The sequence below is a fragment of the Lynx rufus genome, unplaced genomic scaffold (assembly GCF_022079265.1).
Source record: "Lynx rufus isolate CCGP_SWC_20201006 ecotype Redwood Valley unplaced genomic scaffold, mLynRuf1.p SCAF_5, whole genome shotgun sequence".
NCBI lineage: Eukaryota > Metazoa > Chordata > Mammalia > Carnivora > Felidae > Lynx > Lynx rufus.
Window position 1 is genome coordinate 30564496 of NW_025814867.1, and position 25086 is coordinate 30589581.

General features: G+C 49.7%; 1 protein-coding gene across 3 annotated transcripts in view; it reads right to left on the reverse strand.

The window, feature by feature from the left end:
- Window positions 1-24553, reverse strand: part of KY (kyphoscoliosis peptidase) — a 43027-nt gene extending 18474 nt beyond the window's left edge. The window contains exons 1-6 of one of the 3 annotated variants that reach the window (XM_047100361.1): window positions 24418-24553; window positions 21307-21369; window positions 17421-17483; window positions 7469-7543; window positions 5656-5718; window positions 2623-2705 (exon numbers count right to left, since the gene is read on the reverse strand). In XM_047100361.1, coding sequence (XP_046956317.1) covers window positions 2623-2705; window positions 5656-5718; window positions 7469-7543; window positions 17421-17483; window positions 21307-21369; window positions 24418-24553 — 483 coding nt within the window. Of the gene's footprint in view, window positions 1-2622; window positions 2706-5655; window positions 5719-7453; window positions 7544-17420; window positions 17484-21306; window positions 21370-24417 lie in introns of all 3 variants that reach the window. The other 2 variants (XM_047100363.1, XM_047100362.1) reach the window with 2 other exon arrangements.
- Between the last annotated feature and the right edge of the window lie 533 nt (window positions 24554-25086).

The following is a 25086-nucleotide window of genomic DNA, read 5'->3' on the forward strand; positions in this document are numbered from 1 at the left end:
TTCATCCATCAAAAGCAGTGAAGTTCTGACACCTGCTACAGTGTGGACGGACCTTGAAAACATGATGCTGGGTAAGCCAGACACAACAGGACATGTACGTATGATTCCACTTAAATGGAATCGGGAGTGAAAAAGTTCATAGAGACAGTAAGTGCTGTAGAAGTTACCAGGGAGAATGGGGAGGGATTGCTTCATGGGTACAGAGTTTTTGTTTGGGTGATTCGGAAACAGATGGTGGTGATAGTTGTACAATACTGTGAATGCAATCAATGCTGCTGAGTTGTACACTTAAAAATGATTAAAAGGGCAAATTATATTACCACAACTGAAAAAAAAAAAAAAAGAACAAATTAGGTCAAGGTTTAGAGTTGTGGGAAAGGCAGCCCTGACTATGTTCAGTCTTTATAGAGAACCTGGGGCAACCCAGTGCTTAATTCTACAGTAGTTGCCCACACCTCTGCCAGCCCCCATCTTAAGCTCTCTGAGCGCCTGGATCCTTTTCGCCACTCACATCCGAACCCCAGGATCCACTGTCTGACGACAAGGAGATGTCTGGACCCCTCTTCTGCCTCCTACCTGCCCAGCAGCTGCCCACCTCCTTTTGTTCGATGTCCAGCTCCAACTCCACAGTCCTGGTCTCTGTTGCTCTCCCCAGGCCAAGGACAGCACTGGACGCATTGCAGGGCCTGCACACCAGCCTGGCTGATTCCTGACTTAAAACCCTGTGGCTTCTGGTCCTTTGGTCCCCTCTACCTGGGCCCGGCTGGCTCTGGACACACACTGCTCTGTGGCTGAGTCTCTGGCCTCAGCTGCGCTCCTGGCACTGCTCTCCAAGCAGGACCGGCAGCCTGTCCCATCCCTCCGGGTGGCCATTACCACACAGCCCACCCTTCTCAGACTCTGGCACTGCACCCCCTTCTCTCCTCAGAGACAGCCTGGCCTCAGACTCAACAAGGCCCAGGCAGGACTTCTGTATAATGAGCCCTCCTCCTGCTCAGCCATGCCTCCTGTCTTTGCAGGACTTGCTCTTCCTCAGGCAGTGCCCCTGCTCACCTGTGTCCTCACCTTCTCCCTTCCAGTCTTGGCTGCCCTATCCCCTCCTGTCTGTACCCCTCCCTATATCTCTTTCTCAGGACTGCCTACACCTAGCCTTCCCCTCTTTGCCAGGCTCCTGTGGGGTCTTCACCCCCCCAAACCCCCGCTTTGCTCCTTGGCCTGCCAGAGTCCGACTGAGGCTCCAACCCTCCCCTCTGGGAGTAGGAAGCACTTCAGTATTGAAGTGGCGGAAATGAGTCTGTCCTAACCTCACTTGACCAGACTGTGCGCTATTGACCATCCCTGCCCTCAGGGAACTCTCCCTGCACCTTCCAGAACATCTATCCTTCTTGATCTTGCCTTGGCCTCAGGTGGCTCCGGGCCCTTTGGACCTCCTGCCTGTCCTCCCCAAGATGACAGCCTGTGGCTTCAGCTCTTAGCTAAATCTGATGGTTCCTGAATCAGTGTTTCTGGCCCAGACCTCTCCAGGCGGGATACAGCTCCAGGCTTGGACACCCAGCCACCTCCACTGGCTGTCCCACAGATACTGGAGCCCACTGCCCCTAAACGATCTCAGCATCCCCTGAGACTGCTTCTTGTAGTGAGGAGCTGGCTGTCCCATTCTCCCTCCATTATCCAGTCTGCAGCCTGTCAGCCCCCTGCCTTCTCCCTCCCTCACACACATCCACTGCCTTGCACACACTGGGATAGAGTCCTCCCTCTGTCCCCAGCTCGGTGTTGACCTTTCTGCTCCTCTCTGTTCTCAGTGTTCCCAATTAATCCAGGTCACGCCTGCTCCTGCTGGGACAGCTGATGGCTCCCCACTGATGGCCCTGCCTCTAACCTGACTCTGGATCCATGCCCCTATCCATCTACTCATTGGTTAGCAAACAAGGTTCCTGAGTACCTGCTATGTGCCAGCCACAGGGCGGTCTTTTTAGGCTGTAGATGATCTCCCTGCTTACTGGCCTATGATGGCTTACTTCTGACATCAGCAATGGGTCCAGCTCCTTGGCCCTTCCAATCAGGCAGCACCTGGCTCCCAGGACTCTAGTTGTCTCTAGTGCTTCTGCTTTTGTAGCTGCCCCTCCCCAACCCCACCCCAGAAGAGCCTAGACCCAGACGTGTGAGAGCTTGGCAGCCCGCGTGCTCCAGGGGTGAGCAAGGCTGTGGTTGCAGTGGGTGCTGGCCAGCTGCACCCATGGCCCTCCCTCATCCTCTTGCCACCTTTCTTCATGGGGCCGGGTGTGGCCTGGCTCAGCAGCAGCAATGCCCAAATGGGCAATGGCAGGCGGTCAGCATAGGGCTGGCCAGAGGGGCCTGCCAATGGGGTGCCTGCGGGGTGTGTGGCCTGGGGTGGGAGCATCAGGACCGTGGGTGGCATTGGGGGGGATAGAATGGTCTTCCATCCTGAGCAGGGGCCTGGTGACTTGGCTTTCTTCTCTCCATCCATGTGATGTGAGAAGGCACTCTGGGCCATCTATCCAAGGGACTCTGGATGCATTTAGGAGGGGCCTGAGCAGAGACTTCATTACTCTGACTCGGGAAACTCCGAGCCACCTTATGCAGAGAGGCCTGCTCTCTTACCTGTGAGGCATACGTGTCCAGTTTCTCAAACTCCTGTAGGTCCAGGGGCATGGATTTCAGGCTGGACCGATCCCAGGGGTAAACTGGAAACATAGGGAGGCTCAGTCAGCCACTGAGGCCTGCTGGTGAGTGCTGCCCGGCCCAGGCCTCTCTGTCATTTTGAAGTGCTGTGATTGCCCGACCTTCAGCATGATTCCCAGAACCTGGAAAACTGCTCCCAAGACCTATATCTCCTAGAGGGGTTCCTTGATCAAATTGGTTTGTGAACTATGGCAACTTCTCTAGTTCGTCTGGAGAGTCACGGGGAACATGAGCCTATTTGCAGACCCTGGGAAGTCAGCAGTAAAGAGACTGGTTTCACCTCAATTAACTCAGCAGTGCCCAGGCAGATTAATGATGGAGTCCCCTTCTCCCCACCGTTTAGTTTTCTGCAGATTTCCTGCTAACTTTTCCAGGAATGAGTGCTCTGTGGGAAGTGTCCAGGCAATGCGGCCAGCCCCTGACAGGCTCAAGAAAGGAGGGTCTGTACTCTAGTTATGACGCCCAGGGTGGAGGGTGCTCTGGGTATGGGAGGAGGGTGTGCTGGAGTCAGGCTCTGTAGGCTTCTGTAGGGTGAGGCGTGTTTGGCACCCAGACAGGCTTCCTCCCTTGCCCACAGTCAGCCATAGACTGGAGCACCCCAAGAAAGCCAAGTGTGTTGTAGCAACAGGTGCCCCAGGTATTGCGGGGGGGGGGGGGGCTCTGAGGGAGGCCGGGCCCCAGAATCACTCCTTTGTGCTAGCCTTTCTTATAGGAAGCCAGGCACACCAGTCGTCAGACCAGCCACGGATGGGCAGCAAATCCCTGTCTCAGACCAAAAGAGAGCCTGCGCTCCGGCAAGGTCCTCCCATTATTCAAGGCTGACCAAGTCAGGCAAGCCGGGTGGGAGGCCAGGGGTTAGGTGAGGAGGGTGGGGCCAAAGGGCCACTGATCCCCTAACTCAGTGATAACCCCACTCCCCTGTGGGGGTGCTGGTGGGGCCCCAGGGCACGGCAGCCAGCCTGGGAAAAGCAGAGTGACATGGGGAAGCAGCCGGTGGGGGCTGCATGAAGCCTAGGTTCTAGTGGGGGCCTGACCTTCACGACCTCCACTGTGCTAGGGGTTGCTGGACTCAGCTGCCAGGCATGAGGTGCACATCTATGGGGCAGCTGGGAGAGTGAACGAGATGGTGGATCACGCTGTAAGGTCAGTGCCGCTTTGCTCCCTGGGAGGGTGTAGGGTGGGGGTCCTCTGTGGGCAAGTACAAGGGTAGAGGTGTGAAGTGTCCGTGCCCGGTGTGGGGGCTGCAGCTGCGTTTGCCCAGACATCCCTCGAGGTCTGTGAGAGACCCAGGCCTTGGTGCTACAGACCCAAGAGATGTGGCGGGAGAGTGAGAGTAGGGAGGGGGCGGCCCACCAGCTCCGGCCTGAGCTCCTGCGAGATCCTCTCTGGGCCAGCATTGGCTGAGACACAGTGGCAGCTGGTTAGGGAGCTGACCAATTTCCAGCCACAGAGGAGATCCCAGCCTCTAGTCAGCTGTCAGGCGCAGGCCATGTGGGTCCGTCCTCATTTCCCCACTACTCCAACATCCCTTCCTTTTGAGAACGAGGCCTTCTTTCTTTGCAGCCCAACTGGGTCTGGCACATTCCCCAAGGCCACTTTGTTCTGCTTTCTTGCTTCCTGCTGACACTCTGCAGCAGCCCCTAGAGGGGTTTGGTCCCTTTGACCCTAGGCCTCTGACTGGGTCCTCACCATGTCCCGTGCTATGACACATCCAGGACCTGAGGACTGTTCCTCTCTGAAGAGGAGGCAGACCGTGTGGGGGGCAGGCAGGCTATGTAAACCCTACCCCAAGGCTGTGGTGTCACCACCAACCTAGTATTTTCTTTCTTCATTTTTCTACTTCTTTTATAAGGACCAAGATATTTCCTGGACCCTCCATAATCCTTGTGTCCTGTACAGTCTTACACTGGGGCTCCCTGAAAGCCCAGCACCACTGTGGGTCACTCCTCTGGTGCTGGCGCTGGGATCGCTTGTCTCTCATCACTTAGATCCCTGTCAGCCCCTGTCCTGTGTGGTCTGAGCACAGCCCTTGTCTGGCCAGCCTCTCAGAAGGGGGTGGGGACCTGCAGCAGGTCCTCAGTGCCTCTTCCCTCTGCAGAATCTGGCTCTTGCCATTCTCTGACAAGGGCTAGCAGGGTGACCTAAGTGGATATGAAGTGGACTTACATTTAACAAATTTCTGCTTGGTATAACTCTGCAAATGAGGTCTCCCCCGCCCCCATTGAGAAGAAGGATGACATTTCTAAAATGGGACTGAAAACCCTATTACTAGTTTTACCCTTTCTTGGTTCCATTTTACAATATCTCAACATTAAAAATACCCACAATGATTTATGCCTCATTACATTTACCTTCTGAAGAGATTATATAAGATCTAAATATGATTTTGCATAAATACATTTAAAATACCAGTGGCATTAACTAAATTATTCTAACTTTAAAGCAAAACAATGGGAAGAAGTGCCAAGCTCTCCCAAACCTTAGATGCCATCTGGTCTATGGAGAAGAAAACTGAGGCCCCAGGAAGGTGAGGGAGGGACAAAAAAAGGACTCAAAGCCAGGCCATCGATCACCCCATTCAGGGTTCTACCCTCTGTCCCATTCTACTTATTCATATGCCTCCTACCTTACACAGGTTTGGCATTCCATTTAAAGTTAACACAGTTCTGAATTCTGTGTTTAATATGTTTTCTGTAACGGGCTGCCTTGTTATTGGGGTTTATGCTTTAGCTTTGGGCTCATATGGTGTGCGAGCTTTTCATTACTCTGCCTATGTCCATGGCAGACCTTGCTAATCAATCATGATACTCCTCCCCACCCTGAGCCCAGAGGTAGCCCCAGACTCTCACATAGGACCCAGAGAGCCATTTCCAATTGACTGGAGACTGGCCCATGGGGCTAAACCAGTTCACCATCTCACAGAACAGCCCTGGAGAAGGCCCTGCAACTTACCATGGGCATCTTTTGCTCCAGGCTGCCGGGGTCTTGTGTTTCCATTTTTATCACCTTGTAAACCTGCAATATCCCAAAGGTCAGAAGTTGAGACACCTCAGAAGTCAAAGCGCAAGCACAGATGATTCTCTTTGTGGTGGTCCTGGCTTCTGACCCCTCCTCTTCTATGTCTGTGCCCCGCCTTCTTGCTCCCATATCCACCCACCATCTATTACTGCTGGAATTGTTCTGGACTTCCTGCTGAGGCGGAGGAAGGACTGACAACCAGGGAGGGAATGACAAGAAAGAGAACTGCAGTCTGTAAGCAAAGGGAGAATTTACCCCGACATCAAAACTTTGTGTTCCTCAGTGGGTCCACCTACAGCCTAGAGCTCCTGCCTTCCTCTGGATTCCCCTGCCATCTTGGAACACAGCTGGGGATGCTAACAGCACCAGTGAATTCATTGCCACATAAGAACTGACCATGGTAAGAAATGAATGTGGGCGAGGGAAAGGCAGTTTCTATGGAGCCGAAGCCCAGAAAAGTCAAGCAATTATTAAATTATTCCTCAGGAAGGTTCAAGGGCAACCAAATCCTATCAATCCAGGATAATGCAGATAATGCAATCAATCCGTTAATGCAGAATGGTTACCAATAGTTATTAGACTCCTGGGAAACAGGAAAGGAGCTGCTGATTTGAAACCAGGTAAGGAAGATATGGGTCCCTGATGGAGCCAGGGGGAGCTGAGGAGACAGGTTGTTTTATGCCCTTGAAGCCCACCAAAGGCTGTAAATATAACAATGGAAGGTTGCAAATGTATAGAGGCTCTGACAAAGAGTTGTCCTTGTGTTTCTTGCACCTACATTTTATTTCCATCTCCATTCTTTGATAGGGTAATGAGGGTTCAACATAGTAGCTAGCATTTATTGTGCACTTACTATGCCTGCCTTGTGCTTTATATTGACAGTCTCATTTAACTTCACAACAGTCCTATGAAGGAAGCTGAATTATTTTCCTCCTCTTATAGATGAGGAATTTGACTCCACAAGAGAGGTTAAGCTACTTGCCCAAGGTAAGAGCTGAGATCTGAACCCAGCCTGTCCGCTCTATACCTGATTGCCCTTCTGAGACCCTGACCTCTGAGGGCTGCAGGACAAGGCAGGTGGGAGGGCCTGCCTTGCTCAGGCATGGACACGGAGAGAACCTGAGCCCTGGATGCTCTGTAGACTTCATTCCTTGGCCAGCATTTCCCCAGGCCCCTGTAGCTATAAGGTAGACAGATGCCCAGAGAGGACCAAGAAGGGAGTGGAAAAGACATCATGGGTCTGACCCCATGCACCTTGCACTGAAGGCAGCCAAACGTGGTGGCTAAGAGCACAGGTCTCAGTCAGACCTGGTTTTGACCCACTTCCTAGCTAGTCCCTTCGCAGTTATTTCACCTCTCTGGGTCTCACTTTGGTGATTTAAAAAGTGCGGCATCTATCAAAGGGTTAAAAAGTTAATGAATGTAAAATGCTTACCACTGTGTATGCCACTTTTTAGGCAGACAATAAATGGTATCTAAGAACAACACTCTTGTGATGAAATTCATCTTTAGCGAAGTGTTTTGTGTTACCCACACCTAAGTGCACAGACACAAGAACAGTGGGTGTTAGATATGGAGAAGGGAGTCCCTAGAATGAAGCTGTCATGCCTCTGCCTCTTTCCAGTGTGTAGGCCTAGGTTACTCCTCTCCTGCCCCCACAAGATGCCCAGGTTGGACTCTGGCCCATTAAGTGACTGTCACTCCTCCCTCCAGCCCTCCACACATGAGCAGCCCTGTACGTACGTACGTTTAGCCAAGGAGAACTTCTTGAGCAGCTGGGGCATGGCATCTCGAGGGTGGACCTCCACAGTCAGCTGTGTCCCTGCAAAGGAATGGGAGGTGACATTCTCAGCCAGATGCTGCTAGCAAAGGGTGCAATGTCCCATGACAGATGTTTGAACAACAAAACATGATTGGTTTTAAGCTTTCTTCTGAATATACAAGTAATTCTTGTTTAAAGAAATGAAAAACAAAATACAAGCAGACAGTTTCCAAACCCAGGCAATATGAAATAAGAACACTACCTTGTCTTTTCCAGTGAATACAACTATAAACCTTGGAAAGAATGCACGGAGCAACTATTTGAGGACTCTGTAGTCCTCTGTAAATCATAGAAGGCAAGTCAGGGAATAAGATTAGCATTTAAAGCATCACTAAATTTTCAGTGAGTTTACTATTCCCTTTCCCATATGGTATTACTTAGACTTGACTCACAGGCAGCCCCAAACCCAGAAGTGCACAGTGGGTACAGGGAAATGGTGCTCCAAGAGAAGCTCTTTCTTCCAGCTTGTGGAGTAAGAAGGGAAACTTCTAAGAGTCAGAGAGCATGGGGGAAATCCCCTGTTGGACCTCCCCCATCCCTTTTTTCTATTATCTCCCCATTCAGCCTCTAGGAAAGTCTGTTGGTAGGGGTGTAGCAGTGATTTTGTTGGTCAGCCCAAACCTTAAGCACTCGAGTCTTCGAGGGAAGCTATGATTCCCTAGAGTGTGGGAGCAAATACTCACTGTTTTTTCTCTCTCTCTGTTCCCCACTGATTGTCTCTAGATGTACACAGAGTTGTGAGAAGTGCCTGGCAGAGTGGGGAAATTGGAGTCCAGCTTGTGCTGGAGAATTGAGAAGCGGGTTGTGAAGGGGTGGGAGCTCAAGAAAGCAAATCCATACAGTTATGGATGAACTCTTGTGGTCCCCTCTGAGCTGAGCACACATGGATCTCATCCTAAACATTATACCACAGTCTTGGAGAACTAAACTATGGTGTAGACCAATGCCTAGACTGGCCACTGGGGGTGCATGTTCTGAGAAGATCTATAGAACATTGCAAAGGCTACAATCCAAAACTATCCAGTGTAGGAAGAACGAGGAGTTATCTCTACTTGAAAGGAAAAGATAATCAACAGATGCTAACCTCAGGATGATAAAGATTTTGGAATTATCAGACTTGCAAATAGCCATGGAAACCATGCTCTAACAAATAAGGGCAAATAGTCTTGAAATAAATGGAAAGATACCAAGAATCAGCAAAACGTCAGAAGATACAAAGAAGAAACAAAATTTTAGAGGTAAAAAATATAACAGTTTGAAAAACTATCTGGAGATGCTAAATAATATATAGAGATGACAGAAGAGTCAGTGAACTTGAAGAAAGATAATATAAGAAACAGAGCAAAATGAATTGAACTTCAGAGACCTGTAGGATAATACTTTAAGGTCTAACATTCATGTTACTGAGATCCCAGAAGGAGAGGAGAAACAGTGTGGTACAGAAAAAAAAATTAAAGAAATGATGAGAAAGTAATCAATGAAACCAAAAGCTGATTCCTAGGAAAGATCAGCAAAATTGATAAGCCTGTAACCAGATTGACCAAAAAGAAAAAGAGGTAAGACACAAATCAGAAATTAAGACACCAATATCAGAAATGAAACAGGTGAGAACACTACAGATCTTGTATGTATTAAAAGAATAATAAGGGAATACTGCCAACAACCCAATGCACATAATTCTACAACTTAGATGAAATGGATCAATTCCTTGAAAGCTACAAACTACTAAAACTCACCCAAATAGAAAACCTCGATATCTCTACATCTATTTTGAAAACTAATTGTAGTTCAAAATATTCCAGGAACAAACAAAGGCCAGGTCCAGTTGGTTTCACCAATAAATTCTAACAAACGTTTAAAAAGAAATAAGATCAATTTTTAAATAAGATCTTTCAGAAAACAGAATAGTAAATATTTCATTGCCCATTATATGAGGCCAGCATTAATCTGATACCAAAACCAGACAAAAACAGTATAAGAAAAGAATATTACAGATGAATATTTCTTATGAACACAAATTCTCAAAAATATTAGAAAATTAAATCCAGCAATATAGTAAAAGAATACCATGGCACTGCAAAGCTGGTTCAATATTTGAAAACCAATTAATGCAATTTGCCATATTTGCAGGCCAAAGAAGAAAAACCACATGATCATTTCAATGGGTGCAGAAAGTACATTTGACAAATTTAACATCTATTCATGATGAAACTTCTCAATAAACTAGGAATAGAAGGGAACTTCCTTAATCTGAAAAAGAGTATCTAACAAAAATCTACAGCTAACAGCATATTTAATGGTCAAAAATGGAATGCTTTCCCCCTATGACTGGAACAAGGCATGGATGTCCACTCTCACTGCTCCTAACAAACATTGCACTGGAAGTTCTACCCAGTGAAATAAAACAAGAAAAAGAATAAGAAATAAGAAAAGAAGAAAAGAAAAATAAATAAAAGTCCTATAGATTAGAAATAAATAAAACTCTCCTTATTCACAGATGACATATCTATGTGTGTAGAAAATACCAAGTAATCTACAAAGAAAGCTCCTAGAACTAGTAAGTTTAGCATGGTCACAGGATACAAGGTCAGATACAAAATCAATTCTATTTATAGTCACAATAAATGATTGGAAATTGAATTTAAAAATCAATATTTCCCATAGCTCCAAAAATTGAAATACTTAAATATAAATCTAAAAAAAAAAGTGCAAGAGCTGTATGTTGAAAACCATAAAGTATGATCAAACAAATTAAAGAAGACTTGAATAAGTGGGAAGACATACCATGCTCATGAATTGAAAGACTCAATATTGTTGTCAATTCTCCCTAAATTGGTCTATAGATTTAATGCAACTTCATTCAGACTCCTTAAAGGAATTTTATAGATGTTAGATATAGGCAAGATAATTCTAAAATTTAGATGGAAAGATACAGCAACTACAGTGGCCAAACCAATTTTGGAAAAAAAAAGTTGGAGGAACCAGCTATTTGATTTTAAGATGTGCTATAAAGCTACAGTCATTACACAGTGTTATACTGGCAAAGGGACAGATATATAGATCAATGGAGCATAATAAATAGTTAAGAAATAGACCCACACAAATATGGCAAAGTGATTTTTTACAGAAGTGCAAAGACATTTCAATTAGAAAATGGGTAAAAGAAGAGATTACAGATGGCATATAAGCACGTCAAATGATGTTCAATATGATTAGCCATTAGGAAAATGCAAATTAAAATCACAGTGAGATATCATACCTATTAGAAGAGAAGTAATAAAAAATAGTGATAATACTCTACGTTGACAAGGTTGTGGAGAAATCAGACCTCTCAGACATCGCTGGTGGGACTGTGAAGTGATACAGCAACTCTGAAAACAGTCTGTCAGGTTGTTATAAAACAAAACATATACTGAACATCTGTCCCAACCACTGCACTCTTGAACATTTATCCCAGAGATATAAACACTTACGTTTGTTCATACAAAAACCTATACACAAATGTTTATAGAAGCTCTTATTCATAATCACCCTAAACTGGAAACAGCTTAAATGTCCTTCAATGAGTGAATGGATAAACACCCTATGGTACATCCATATCAAGGAATACTTCTCAACAATACAAAGAAACTCTTAGGAGAGACAGGAGGATGTAACCACTGACATTCTGCACAAGAGGATTTTGGGGTGACAGAACTGCCCTGTATTCTGACTGTAGTAGTCAGAATATGAGCATGCGTTCTGTATGCGTTAAAACCCATGCAAGTATATGCCAGACAATTCAATTTTAGTAATTTAAAATAAAACAAAAATAAATATAAGTACCAGTTGAGCAAACAAGCCTGAGAAGAATTAAAACAAGAACTGGATGATCCAGAACAATACAAGATGGAAATTCAAAGTCCAGAGCAGGATTATAGTAAACACCTGCTTCCTTCTCGAGTCTTCACACGTCAGTGAATCTGGTCCTATGTCATCGTTTTAAGTGAGCTGGATAGTACTCTATTCTGTACATCGTTTATAATCCATATAAGCAATCCCTTTTGGTTGGATAGTTAACTTCTCCCAAATATTTTGCTATTAGAATCAGTGATGCATGAACATTCTTATACACATCTCTTTACACACTTTTCAAATCAGTCCCTTTGAATACATTTTTAAATATGGATCTTTTGCTGTATTTTGGCAAACTTCCCATGAATGATTTTATCAGCTGATCACACCAACAGCACAAGGGAGTGTCCATTTTGCTCATTCTTACTGTGTTTGATTGCAAAATTCATCACAAAACTTCGTACTTCCAACGAGAGGTCTTTTGTTCTGTCCCCTTGAATTTGGGCTATCTATAGGACTTGGTTTGTCTAGTTAGCATGGGATGTTAACAGAAGTGGTCCTGGGGAAGCTCTGAGCGTAGGTCTCAAGGAATTTTGCAGCCTCCACTCTCATCCTTGGGATTCTAGCCACAACTGCCATGTGAATGAGCCCAGGCTAGCCTGCTGGGGGTGGAGAGACCACGTGGAACACAGCAGAGGCATCTCAGGTGAGGCCACCCTACCCTACCTGGTCTCCAGCCAACTTACCAGCTGACCACAAATACATGAGCAAGCCGAGCCAAGACCCGTGATGAACTGGGCGTATCTCAGGCAGGAACGCACAGCCAACCTGTGAGCTGGTAAATGCTTATTATTTGAAGCCCCTGAGTTTTGGGGTGGTTTGCAATGTAAAAATAGATCACTGATATACTCACTGACGTGTGATTTTATCAATCTCTGAAATTTTTATTAATGAACAATGGCATCTCATTTTTGTGCATTTAATTTTTAATGTATTTTTCATATAGTTATTTGCCATTTGAAATTCTTATTTTGTGAATTGCCTATTTTCCTAGTTGTATTATTTTTTCCTTATTAGTTTTGTAAGAGCTCTTTTTACTAACCCTTTCCCTGCTAAATGTATTGCGATGGTTTTCACAGAATGACAATACTGACTATCTTGTATAGCTCAGAAACTTGCTCTGCATGCCAAAGAGGGTCATTCTTAAACAACTTAATAGGATACAATGTGACCTTCCCAGGTATTACTTTGAAGGGGTTAACCTTCACTTTGAGGGTAGTTTCTAGTACATTCACTGTCAAAGAAAATCAGTGTGTGACTTTATAATTAAGACTTTAAGCATTTCAGAGTTCAAAGCATAATTTAGTTCTGGTTATAGGATCGAGTGTGAATGCCAAGAGCAAACACTTCCTGTGTGTCTTCCCATGCTGCGTGAAGCACAGGCCTATTCTCCTTTGCCTTTTTACTTTTCCCATCTGAAACACTTTCGGGTGTTTTTCAAAGTGGGTGCCAAGCTGTACTTGGCTACCAGATGCTTTACAAGAAAAGGATTTGAGAAACATGTCCACTGTCTCTCTTTTTGTAGGTCGTAATGTGTAACGCTGTGAGAAGTCCTGCAGAGAAGAAGTCAGTTTGACCCAGTACTATTTTGTGAAACACAATTTGGAAAACGCTGGACTGCAACAACCTCCAGAAGCTTAAAGAAGGTGCAGAACTGAACACCTTGGTTTAGTCAACAGCAAACCTCTTCCCCCAACTTCTCACATCTAACATACAGGCGCTTCCAACCACCCCCAATTCAGCCCTGGCTCTTTGTCCAAGAATGAGTGAGCTGAGAAACTAGGTACTGGTAAAGCGGTGGTAAAGGTGGACATTGAGGTATTCTCACACCCGGATGTGGTCCTGTTCTGCAACCTCCACCTAGCACCATTTCCAATCCCTTCTCTCTGTCCTGAACTTCCTCTTTCCTCCCCCTTCTTGGACAGGGGCCCAATTTCCAATATCCTCCTGAGCCCCACTTCCTGACTCTCCTCCAAAGAGGCGCTGCTAATCAGTCCCCTGCTGAGGAAAACAGCACAGCTCCTTAGCCTTCCTGATCTGTGGGAGTGTGATACCCACTCTTGTCACACACAGGTGTGTGAGGGCATTTTCGGAGGCCTCTCTGCCCCAGAAACTGGGCCTGGGTGTGCTGTCGCAGGTGAGCAGCAGTCACTGGAGAGCACTGTGCTCCCTAAAGGAGTGAAATGGTAAGATTTTGCAGACTACTATATTCCTGTATCACATCAACTCTTAATCTAAGAAGAAAATTAATTTGACCAATTTCCAGTGAATGAGAGTGGAACATCATTTGGAGCAAAATTTAAAGTAAGATCTAAAACCTAAGTATAGTCAGATACCATTACACCAATCTTAACAGTCACGACCAAACCCACAGGAGGTCCTTCCCGGGACTTCAGGTCACCTGGCTGGCTCTCTCATGGCGTCCCTCCCTGGTTCTACCAGTTGTCACCGAAATACCACTTCTGAGGCTGCAGCCCTGGCTGTCTTAGTAGCAGCATATCAGCAGTTGCTTGAGAAGTGCCTCCCAGGCCCCTGCCCCAGGTGCCACCAGCTCCGTGTCCTTTCCTCTTAAGCCCTCAGATCCGGAGATGCAGCAGGAAGCCCCAGAACGTCCCTGCCCGTGGCCCTACTGCCTTGGGTCTGCCTTTTACCTGGTCGGGAGAGTTCTCCCTCCAACGGCTTCTCCCCAGGTCTCAGCAGGTCTGAATCAGGATTTGTCTAAAGCCCTAATTTGCTCAGAATATCTAATGCAGAGATGGCAAACAGATTTCGTGTTGTTCATTAACTCTGACTGGCTGCAAGTAGCTGCCTGGAGTGTTGATCAATTAGCAAAGACTGTCAGGCACGTGTGTGTGTTATGAATGTGAGTGTGTGTGAGCATGCACACGTCGGGGGGGGGGTGTCTGTGTGCCTAGGGCTGCAGGATTCAGGTCAGATACTTGCTATCCTTGCCTTAAGGTGCTCACTAACGTTTTCTGTACCTGGAACCCGGGTTAATAACCGTACCCAGGTTAGTAGCCGGGTTCCTTGCCTTGGAATGTTCCTCTGCAGTAGTTGAGAGTCAGGAAGCCTCAGCTAAAGCATCTGTAATTTAAAAACGCTCTTAAAGAGCCCCAGGGTAGGTGTTCAGCAGGGCTGTGCGTGGTTTCAGCCAAGGGACTGGTAGTCCGCTTCAGTGCAGGAAGCCTAGTGCTCTGACAGCCCAAGAGCAGCATGCTGGATGATGACAGGGACAGTCTAACTCTGCAGAACCCTTGTCAGTCTCCACTGGACGCAGCGTGAAAGGCCCACTCAGCAGCCCGAGTCACCAGGTGACAACCTGACAACGGAGTGGGCTGAGACGGCTGGGACACCAGCCAGGGGGTGATGAAGGGTGTCTCTCGCAGCCCTGACCGACCCCGGCTTTCACCGGGCTCTTGAAAACAGAGGGCCATGCTTCCGATTCTGTGTCTCCCTCTCTCTCTGCCCCTCCCCCGTTCGTGCTCTGTCTCTCTCTGTCTCAAGAATAAATAAAACGTTAAAAAAAATTAAAAAAAAAAAAAAAAAAGAAAACAGAGGGCCATTCATGATCCCTTCTGCAGCACGGAGCTCCACAGGAGCATCCCATATCTGGAAACATGGCCGTCTGACCCCAGTGCCTGCGTGACCAAAGAAGGAATGGAGTGTCTGCTTGGGGACAAATGACCAGCAAGAAAGGAAGCCTCAAAAGAAAACTGGCTCCTCAGGAATCACTTTTGGGGCCCCAAGTCACAGGGGCTCCAGCAACCACCCTCCTGTCTCCTCCCTCACACACCGATTACAGGTTAATCTTCTGAAGCACCCTTCCGCATGGAGATCCGAGACTCCACTGATCTGTTTGTCAGCTGTTGCATAAAATTTATCATACCTGGTGCTCCCTCTCCTGGATGCTCTTTCCCAGATGCCCACATGGCTTGCTCCCTCACCTCCTCCCTTATTCAAATGTCACCTTCTCAACTACTCTGTTTTAAATTGTACCCATGTGGTAGGCTGCATAGCAGCCCTTAAAGATATCCATGCCTTAATTCTAGGAACCTGTGAATGCTCCCTTATATAGGAAAGGGGACTTTGCAGATGTGATTAAGTTAAGGATCTTGAGATAGGAAGATCATCCTGGATTATCTGGCGGGCCCTAAGTAATCACAAGGATTCTCATAAAACAGAGTCAAGAGATTAAACTACTAATGTGGAGAAAAGGCCATGTGACAATGGGCACAGAGAATGGAGTGGTGCAGGTGTACAAGTCAAGAAGTGCCAGCAGCCTCTACAAACTGGAGGAGTCAAGGAACAGATGGTCCCCTAGAGCAGGTGGGTGGCATGTGAGTGGCCCATGAGAGCCAGGGTGTGGTGTGCCAAGTGGGGCTCTGGTGTCTGGTGGGCCCCATACCACTCCTATCTGTCTGGGACACCATGGGGACAGTGCAGTGTGGAGGTCTGGCAGGTGTGCCTGACTCAGGGACCACAGTACCCCGTCTCAGTTTTCTTGTGCACAAATGGGGATAACACCATGGCCCTATCAGGGGGCATAGCCAGAACTAAGCAAGATTGGCGGTGACTAATCCACTTTCCTTTTAGTGAGGTATTGCTTATTTTTGTTTTGTGGTGAGCTGTGTGCTGCTAGTTCACTTCAGGGAAGCAGGGGGGCCTGGGTTTGTCTTTGCAGTGCTCAGGGCAGGGGGCAGGTTGTGGTGGGCCCACTGAGGGGGGCCTGCTGTGGAGCCATATTCCCCGGAGTTCTGCCGTAAGATACACTGGTCGGTGTCGTGCTGGTAAACCCATCTTGACAGGCCCTTCCTCACCGCCTGCCAGTGCCTTTCTGTGGTGATGGTGGGTTAGTCTGTGATTCTGAGAGCGATTCCGTGAGAGGCTCCGAGTCCTCCAGGGACTCCTACTTTGCCACTGCTCCCTGAACACGAGCAGATAATTTCTTTACAAGTTAGGACATCAGTGCTGAGAGCAATAGGGGTGAAATCTTAGGGCTGAGTCTATGAGAGCTCTCAGATAGATACCAGGCCCTGAGTCTTTAATGCAGAGCAGGAGGCCAAGGTGGGAGGTTATTGGTGGGGAGGGGGAGAGGAGGGGGCTGAGTAGGGGGTGGGAGTCTCTATTTAACCTGGCCTCCCCTCCAGCCAGAGCTGTAAAGTCCTCCCATCTCTATCACTGTAGCCTCACCACCCCACATACCCTGTGTTCTCAGATCTGGTCAACTGCAGAGTCAGCATGGTGATGCCCTTGCCTGCCCTCCCAGAGCCCCGGAACCCATCCCAGCAAAGTGAGGATTCTCAGGGAAGAGCTCTCTCGGGGAAGGGCCCTCTCACTTCCCCTTGCCGAGTTAAACTCATTCCTTGTGGGGAGGGCCCTGGAAGACTCAGACTCCACTGTGACTCAGGAGGAGGGAAGGCTTGGACAGTGGGTAGGCAGTGGGGAGGCCGGTTTCCAGAGGCGTTGTGGAAGCAGGGCTGTGTGAAGGTTAACAGCTGAGGCCTTGGTGGTGGCTGTAGCGGGGTGGGCAGGTTCCCCCAGCTCTCTCACCAGCCATGTGCTCTCAAACATATGACAACTTTTCCAAGCCTCAGTTTACTCATCTGTAAATTGAGGACAGTTAAGAGGACCTATCAGATAGGTAAGCTTCATTTACATGAGAACAATTATGTAAATGGATCGGCAGGGTGCCTGGCACTCGGTTAGCACTCATAAATGTTGGCTATAGTGAAGACAGCAAGGGTGAAGAGGACAGCTGTGAGTTCTGTGGCCCAAGGACTTTATCACTTTATCCCATGCAGCCTCTCACTGTTTCCCATGGGACACGGGGAGAGGGAGAAGAAAAAGGTGCTCCAATGTCCACAGGGCAGAGGGGATCCTGCTCCCCACACTCTGTGCTCTGCACTTGCTGTCTCTGGCCTGGGCAGCGGATCCAGCCACACAGGAACTGGAGGAGATGTCACGGGTAGCAGTGAATCCTTACCTTGGTTGTCGTAGGAAGTGATGACCTGGGTCTGCTGAGGGTGCTGTTTCTCCACCAGGTTTCCTGTAGACGCAAGACAGAGGGACCTGCAGTGGCCACAGGGACCGTGGAGGAGTTTGCCCCAGGCAAAGCAAGGAGCAAGGAGCTGTGTGCGTCCGCCAGAAAGGTGAGCTGGTGGGGGTCAAGCTCACCCCAGGCCTGGCTTAACCATGCGCACACCCACGAGCACATCCCCATGGTGCACACACGTGGGAATAGGCACAGTTCCACACATGAATGCAGAGGCAAATGACTATGAACCCGTGTGCACACACCCTCACACCTCTCAGCAGGTGCCAGCAGAGGCTGGGTTTCTTCTCCATAAGGTGGGGACAGCTCTAGTGGGCTGAGTAACCATAACTCCCAACTTTAGTGTCGCCAGGCTCAGTTGCCAAAATACAAAAAGATGCCTCGCTGATCATCATGCCTTTCTATCCCCATTTTACAGTGGATGAGCCTGCTGCCTGGAGGCTTAACTTCTGGCCAAAGACCCTCCTGCTAGGGTAGGTCAGACTGGGATCTGAACCCCAAGTCTCCTGATTCCTAGCTCAACCTCCTCCTCTGAGAAGAGTGGGGGCAGCCTTCCTAGCTTAGGAGTTGGGGTGATTGCCGCATGGGTCAGTTTTGGAGACATTTGCAGGGCATCCGCTATGTGATAGCTCTCTCCATGCACGAAGGGTATTTATGTCCTGGAACACAGAGCTGTCCTCAGAGCCTAGTGGGGTCAGCTTGCTGTGGAGAAATGCCCAGTTCCTGCCACAGGCCATGAAGGGGGAATCCACAGGCTTACCTGCCCCTCCTATGGGATGCAACACCTTCTGCTACATCTTTCCCTTAACAGCTGCTGTGGTGGCCTGGTCTTGCTGAGGCTGCTTCAGAGGGATCAAGGGAGGGGCTGGAGAAAGGCCAGGGTTGTGGCAGCAGGGGGTTCCCCCGCTGTTACCACCCTCACCTGCCACCTTCTCCCCTGGCCTCACACTGGTCTGCAGAAACGGTGTCGGGCCTGCCATTGGAAGTAGCCACTGGGACCAGTGACGGGGCCTGGAAATAAGCATGCCTCTGGGGCACTGGCCTAAGCAGGTTCCATTCAGATGACTTCCCTGGACCCAATCAGATCTGCCACTCAGTGCTTCCCACACCTTGGCCTAGGTAGAAGCCAGTCAAGGTGGGTAGGCAGGTCACTGAGCTGGGCTGGACTTGTGATCCAGCTGGCAGGGTCTTGCCCTGGAGAACCTGCCTGCTCCAGCCTTCTCCTATGAGCAGGCCCAGCCAGGACCCTCACCCCATGGGCTGAGGTCGGTGGGTTGGCCAAGGGCTAGGAGCACTGTGTGTGCCAATCCAGGGTGATGCTGGTCTGGAGCTCTAGGCCAGACTTAGGCGAGGACAGGGAGGCCACCTCCTTCAGGCACAGCTGGCTACTTCTCTGCTGGGCTGGCCGATGAAAGAAACAGGATCTGGGAGGGAATCCTCAAGGAGGACGATTGGCTGGCATAGCTGCTGTGGGTATTTATAGTCAGGGCTGCACAATTGGTTTCCCTGTGGCTGTGGGGTGTCAGTCCCTGTGCTGCTAGGCAGACTTCAGCCAGGACCAAGGAAAGCAGCCAATCACAGTAGGGGAAGCCCGTTGCTGGGCAAGCTAGTGGGGTTGGCTGGGCCCAAACACCTGCTGCTCGGAAAAGTTTGGAGCAGTCCAGGCTCCCCCCACCCTGCCAACGCCCCAGCCCAAGGAGTGCACAGGGCAGCAAGAGGGGGAACATGTGCCTTTTTGGATCAGCTCCATGTTCAGCCACATTTGTGCACACTCCACCAGCATAAGCCATCAGCTGCCTCCTTTGCAGATGAAAGCCGTCCAGTTTCCAGGGCTGGGTGCCTTGGGCACCAGCAAGGCAAGTATGTACCCAGAATCTTGCCATTAGAAAACACAGAAAAAAAGCTGTAATTTTAACTTCTGCATGCATGCAAACGTGCAATTTGAAAAATAAATAAAAATAAAATTTTACTTTAAATTACATGTATCAGTGGAGTGGTGCAGCTATCATTTTTTCCAGGCTCAAGGCCTCTGTAGAACCTCTCTCCAGCCCTCCATTTACCTGAAACTCTCCGTTCTTGGGTAGTTTTGCAAGAACTACTTTAGTGATCTTCTTTATTTATTTTTTTAAAAATATTTTTATGTTTTTTTAAAGTAATCTCTACACCCATCATAGGGTTCAAATCCACAACCCTGAGATCAAGAGCCACATGCTGCACCAACTGAGCCAGCCAGGTGCCCCATGATCCTATTTATTTTGTTGTATTTTTCCACTAAATTTCCCTCAAACCAGGGATGCTAAGGATGGTAAAAATAGGATAAATTTACTATATTTCAATCTTCTAATGTAAGAATGTGGCCAAGAAGCCATAAGATGAATTTCAGACAACTCAAGGTGAGAGAGCTGTAACAAAGGAAGATGCCGTGTCTCTTTCCTCTCACTGCAACCCACTTGCCCACTCACCCACTTGTACGCTGGCCAAGCAGTGCATACCTGTACCAGCTGCTGTGCATTTCTGCAGCTGACAGGTTTCTGGTGGTCTGATTCTTATAATTCTCATGAGCCTGAAACACAATTTTGCTAACTTTGGCATTTGCTTCAGTACAGCCAGAGTTGACGCATCTATCGCCCTATGGCCTCGTAACAAGGTTAAAGAAGCCATCCCACCATGTATGCCCATTAGCCAGGACCCTGAGGGGTGGTCCTCAGGGCAGGGGTATGTCTTAAGAACAACGTGTCCCCATGCACAGGGCAGGGGACACAGGAAAGCTCTTCACTTCCAGGGAGTTGAGACTCTATTGCAGTGAAAAGCATCATGATTATAATCATCAATGTGGTGCCATGAGGGCAGCGTTCCTGACTATCTTCATCTCAACAACTGGATCCCTGCCTGGCACAAAGTAAGCCCTGTAGAGCTTTATTAAGGGAATGAGTGAATGAATTTACTTTCAGAATTTCATCCTTCCCTTTTGTTACTGTCAGGATGCAGAGCATAGCTGTTTGGTCTCAGGCAATTGGGGTCCTGATTCCCCATCTGCAGAGGGTCATGGGGGGTGGTATCTTCACACTGGCATTTGATGGGCCCAGATCTGACTGAGCCCCCTGATGGAGCTCTGGGAGTGGAGGCCTAATTCTTAGTAGAATTCTCACGTGCCTACAGTGAAGTTTCACTGATGTTTGTTCTGGAAGCCGGGCTAATGAATCTGTGAAAGGTACAGAATAAGGCCTAGTATAGTCAGTCCATGCATGGCACTCCCAGAGATGTCCTGGGCCTGTTCCCTGCAGGGCAACACATGCCTGGCACCAGAGAAAGGAGGCTTTGGAAACTGACTTCTCTGAGCTTATTGTATTCTGGGTCCCAGGCCATCCGGGAACCACAGCACCCATCTCCCTAGGCCTGGAGCAATAATGTCCCAAAGCAGGCCACTGTCCTCTCCATTTGGAAAAAATTTCAAAGATGTCTGCCCTGCATGGCATAAGCAGCCCCACCCCCAGTGGGAACACACTCAAACCTCACCGTGCCAGATGATGCTAAGTCCTTCCCTATATATAGCCAGTGAACAAGTGGGTGCTCAACCTTATGGAATTGCTCCCCTCCCCTCACAGCGTCCAGGAAACTGGGGGACCTGATCTCAGGGAAAACTTTCTAGAGTCACAGCAGCCCCAGAGCTTTGCTGAGTCATGAGCAGCTACTTCCTGAGTGGTTAGATGTCTAGAGCCAGTTTTCGAACATGTGAAATCTAATGCTTCCAGTTAATTTTTCAATGTGTTGAATTACAGAGATTGAAAGGAAAACAAAATGAAAAGAGAGAATTTACCATGCACGTTATTTCCTTCGAATTTCTGCCATCTCCGGATTCCATTTCCGACACCTTGGAGTCCTGTGGGATAACAAGGTCTGGAGTGAGGTTCTCAGTGGCTGGGAGACCCAGGCCAGCGAGTGACAGGTCAGTTGCAAATGTATCTGGGGTGAAGTGGGGCTGGTGGAACTTGGCTCTCTCAGGATTCAAGGGGGACTGCCTGTGAATGAGATGCACTTTAAAATATTAAAACAGTGGTTTCCAAGGATGGTGGAGTTGGTTATCAGCATCATTCAGGGAGAATTTTCACGGTGCAGATGCCTATTCTTCACTCCACATCTCTACCTCTTAAATATGGAAGTATTATTGTAGAAGATGTTTGCCATTGATTTTGCCTTCCTCTTCCTGTATGTGGTGAATCTCCCACTTGTTAGGGTCATGATGTGAGGTGGGGGATGGGCAAAGATGGTGTATCCCTGTGGGAACTGCAAGTGATTGTTGCCTACTCTCCCAGCCTCCCTTGCAGCTAGAGCATGGATGTTTGTGGCCTAGGCACAGCCAGTCAGATGCACCTGCGTCTGGTTCCATCTTGGGACCTGGTGATGCAAGAGGGAAGGGAATGGAAGTGCATGCGCACTCTCTCTCTGGTCCTGGCTGAAAGTGGTGGCTGCAAGGTCCAGTTCCTGGCACAGAAATGGCGTATGTTCTGGCAATGGGAGCAGCTGCAATAAAATCAAGTTCCTGGTGAGGACGGAGTATCTAGGGCTCCTTGGTGGCAACAGAGGTTTCCTCACCAGACCAGCCCTGCTGTGCAGCTTATGGCACTCTTCCTGGAAGCTGTGCCTCTAGCCTGGTTCTCCAGCCCTTTCAACCACTCCTCAAGTCCCTCTGTCCCTTCCTGATGCTCTTCTATTCTGCAGAGCTCTCCGCAGCCAAGATCTGGGGCTTGTGGCTCAGAACCGTCGCTGACACACACGTAGAGTAGAATACACACATCACACTGACTTGGGGGATGAAACCTGACTTGGGGCAGGGGACTTTAGGCCACCTCCTCCATGGCTAGGGGGTATATGACAGGAAGTGAGGGCACCCAGGCATATTTTTGAGAAGCACTGCACAATGGAAAATGCTAGGGCCATAGAGGGAAAGAGCAGAGAGCATCTGTTGGCAGCCCAAATCCCTGGCACATGCTGCCTTTGCCTCCTTTCCCTCTGACTCTTTTCTGCCACAAGGACAGAGCAGAAAGCCACCCAGTCCTCTGCACCGTGACAGTAATGGAGCTCAGGCCCTCCTTTGCAGAGCCAAGGACCTGGGCTGGGGGCGGTGGGGGGACAGGAGGAGATGCCTGGAAGAGGTGTGGGGGCGTTTTGGATCTTGTGCACCAACAGGAGGCCTTGGAACAAGCTTGTCTAGTTCAGTGTTTCCCTGCCTTAGGCTGTGTGGGCCCGTAGGCTGGCTTAGCCAGGGGTCTCCTGGACATCACCATTGCCCAGCAGGCCTCAGAGGCTGTGCATTCTCACTCTTCTATACTCTGGTACAGAACTGTCTGATTGTAAATAAGTGACACTGGTCTCTGCACTGCCGTAGTGTCTGGGAAAAAACCTCCGTCAGGAAAGTTGTGGAGGAAACTAGCAGAAAGGGCTTGGCAAGCAGGGCCTTCTTGCCTTGCATCATGGTCATGAGTGTGAAATGCATTGGTCTGGAGCCTGTAGGGTTAGTGCTAGGGGTCAGACACCTCTGAACCAGTCCTGATCCCTGGCATTTCTGAGGCTTCCCTGTGTTGTTGAAAGGCCCTCTCTTTCTAGTGTTGGAGCCTTTAGGAGAGATGAGATCAGAGGGGGCAGGGGAGGGAGGGACTCACAGGCTGGCCTGGAGCCAGGCCTCGTGGGGGTCCTCTGGCCTTGCCATGCATAGGGGGAGGCCTTCCGGACTGCAGTGTCCAGAGTAGAAGCAGTCTCTTTTCTATTAAGGAGCAGAGGGCCTCTGCCGATTTCCTCATTACAAATACGCAGGGTGGGGGGCATTTCCGCCTCTCCTGGGAGCAGCTCTGGGAATGGAAGAACCAACTAACCCAAACAACTGGCCTCAAATCCCGCGGGAGATCGGAGTACCTATCAACATTCTCAGCTCTCCAGAATCTGTTTCTTTCCCTGCCTTCCTCCCCAAGAGGTCACAAGGAACCATGGGGCAGGTCCAGCCTATGTGACTGGTGGGGGCAAAGCCATTCAAGGCACCATTGCTTCAGTGTGGCAGGTGGCAGGTGGATGTGCAAAGCACCAAGGGCTGTTAAAACATCAGTCCCAAAGCACTGGCCCTCCGTGAACCTAGCACAAACCTCACACCAGCCCCCGTGAAGGCTCGGGATGGCCTCATCATACACCTAGGACTTCTGAGGGGCTTTAACATCCCCTATTCTCCATCTGTATTCTCTTCAGTGTGCCCTTTTCTCTGGGATTACAGAGGCCTGAGTGCTGCTTTCCACAATTGCTCTATAAAGAGTCACTTTATTTTTCCAGTCTACCCTTTCTCAGAAAGTCTACAGGAGGAGTAAAATTAATAGATCTGTGAGAGCGGAGAGAGCAGATTTTCAGCTTACTCTAGCAAGCCTTTTACACCACCCTTATGCCTTCTACTGTAGGAGGCTGAGAGAGGCTTCAAGAAAGGGGAAACTGAGGCCATGAGTTGTGCAAGGACACCAAGGGAGCTCCCCGTCTCAAAGTCTGATTCAGCACACAGATTCCCCTGGGGCCCCTGCGCTCTACAAAGTGCCATGTGAGGAGCAGGCCTCGGTCACCCAGGGGTCAGGACTGAGGTTCTGGCCCCCTTCCTCCCAGGCATCTTCCAACCCTGTCGTGCACCCTTCGGAGAGTGGCTGGGAGGAAGCTGGCTCCCGGGGGGTGACGGAAGCACAGGGAGTCAACCCGGGGCAATCACGGGGCTGCGCGTTGCCACGGGACGGGACGGGACGCCAGTGCTTGCAGAGGAGCAAGAGGAGCAGGCAGCGGTGGGGAGAGAGGGTCGGTCTCCCTGGCCTCTTTCGGGGGCGCGTGGGGCGCCCCCCGGCGGGCGGGCCCCAGGCGAGGAGGCCGAGGTGCCGGGGTCTGGGGGCCCGGGCCGGGCGCTCGTTACCTCCTCTGCGCTGCGGCAGCGCGCCCGGGTCCGCCTGCCGGTCCGAGTGCGTGCCGTGCGCTGCGCGCCGTTTCTCCGAGTGCACGATCAACAGCATGTCGATGGACACGGCGTTGCTGTCCTTCTTCAGCTCCATGGTGCCGCCTCGCTCCCCGCCGTTGCGCCGCGGCCGCTCTCGAGGCTGCCTGCGCTGCAAATGGCCCCGTGCGCGCCGCTGGCCGGCGCGGGAGACCGCGAGGGCGCGGGAGAGGGCGCTCCCCCGCCGCCGAGCCGCTGGGCGCCGCGTTTCGCTGACTCTGCCAAACACGCCATTAGGGCCCGCCCGGGAGGGCGCTACCCTAATGAAGCCGCTCTAAGTCACCTTTGAAAGGAAATCCCGGGCCGAGCCCTGACCTGCACGCAGGCCGCGGGCGGCACAGCCACAGGCTCTAGCGCCTCCTACCCCGTGCGCTTGGAGCGCTCGTCCCGGGCTCCAGAGCCCTTCTCCCGCTGGCCGGGCGCTGCCTGGTCTCCGCAGCTGGTCCCGGGATTCCCGGGAGGGCCCGAGGTAGACCTTCTCCGGAGCCTTCGGCGAACGCAGAAATCTCACGGTGCTGTCAACAGTGAGAGTAAATTCGGGAAAAGGAAAAGCAGCACGGGGTGGCCCCGCTTCTTCCCTTCCCCGGGTGG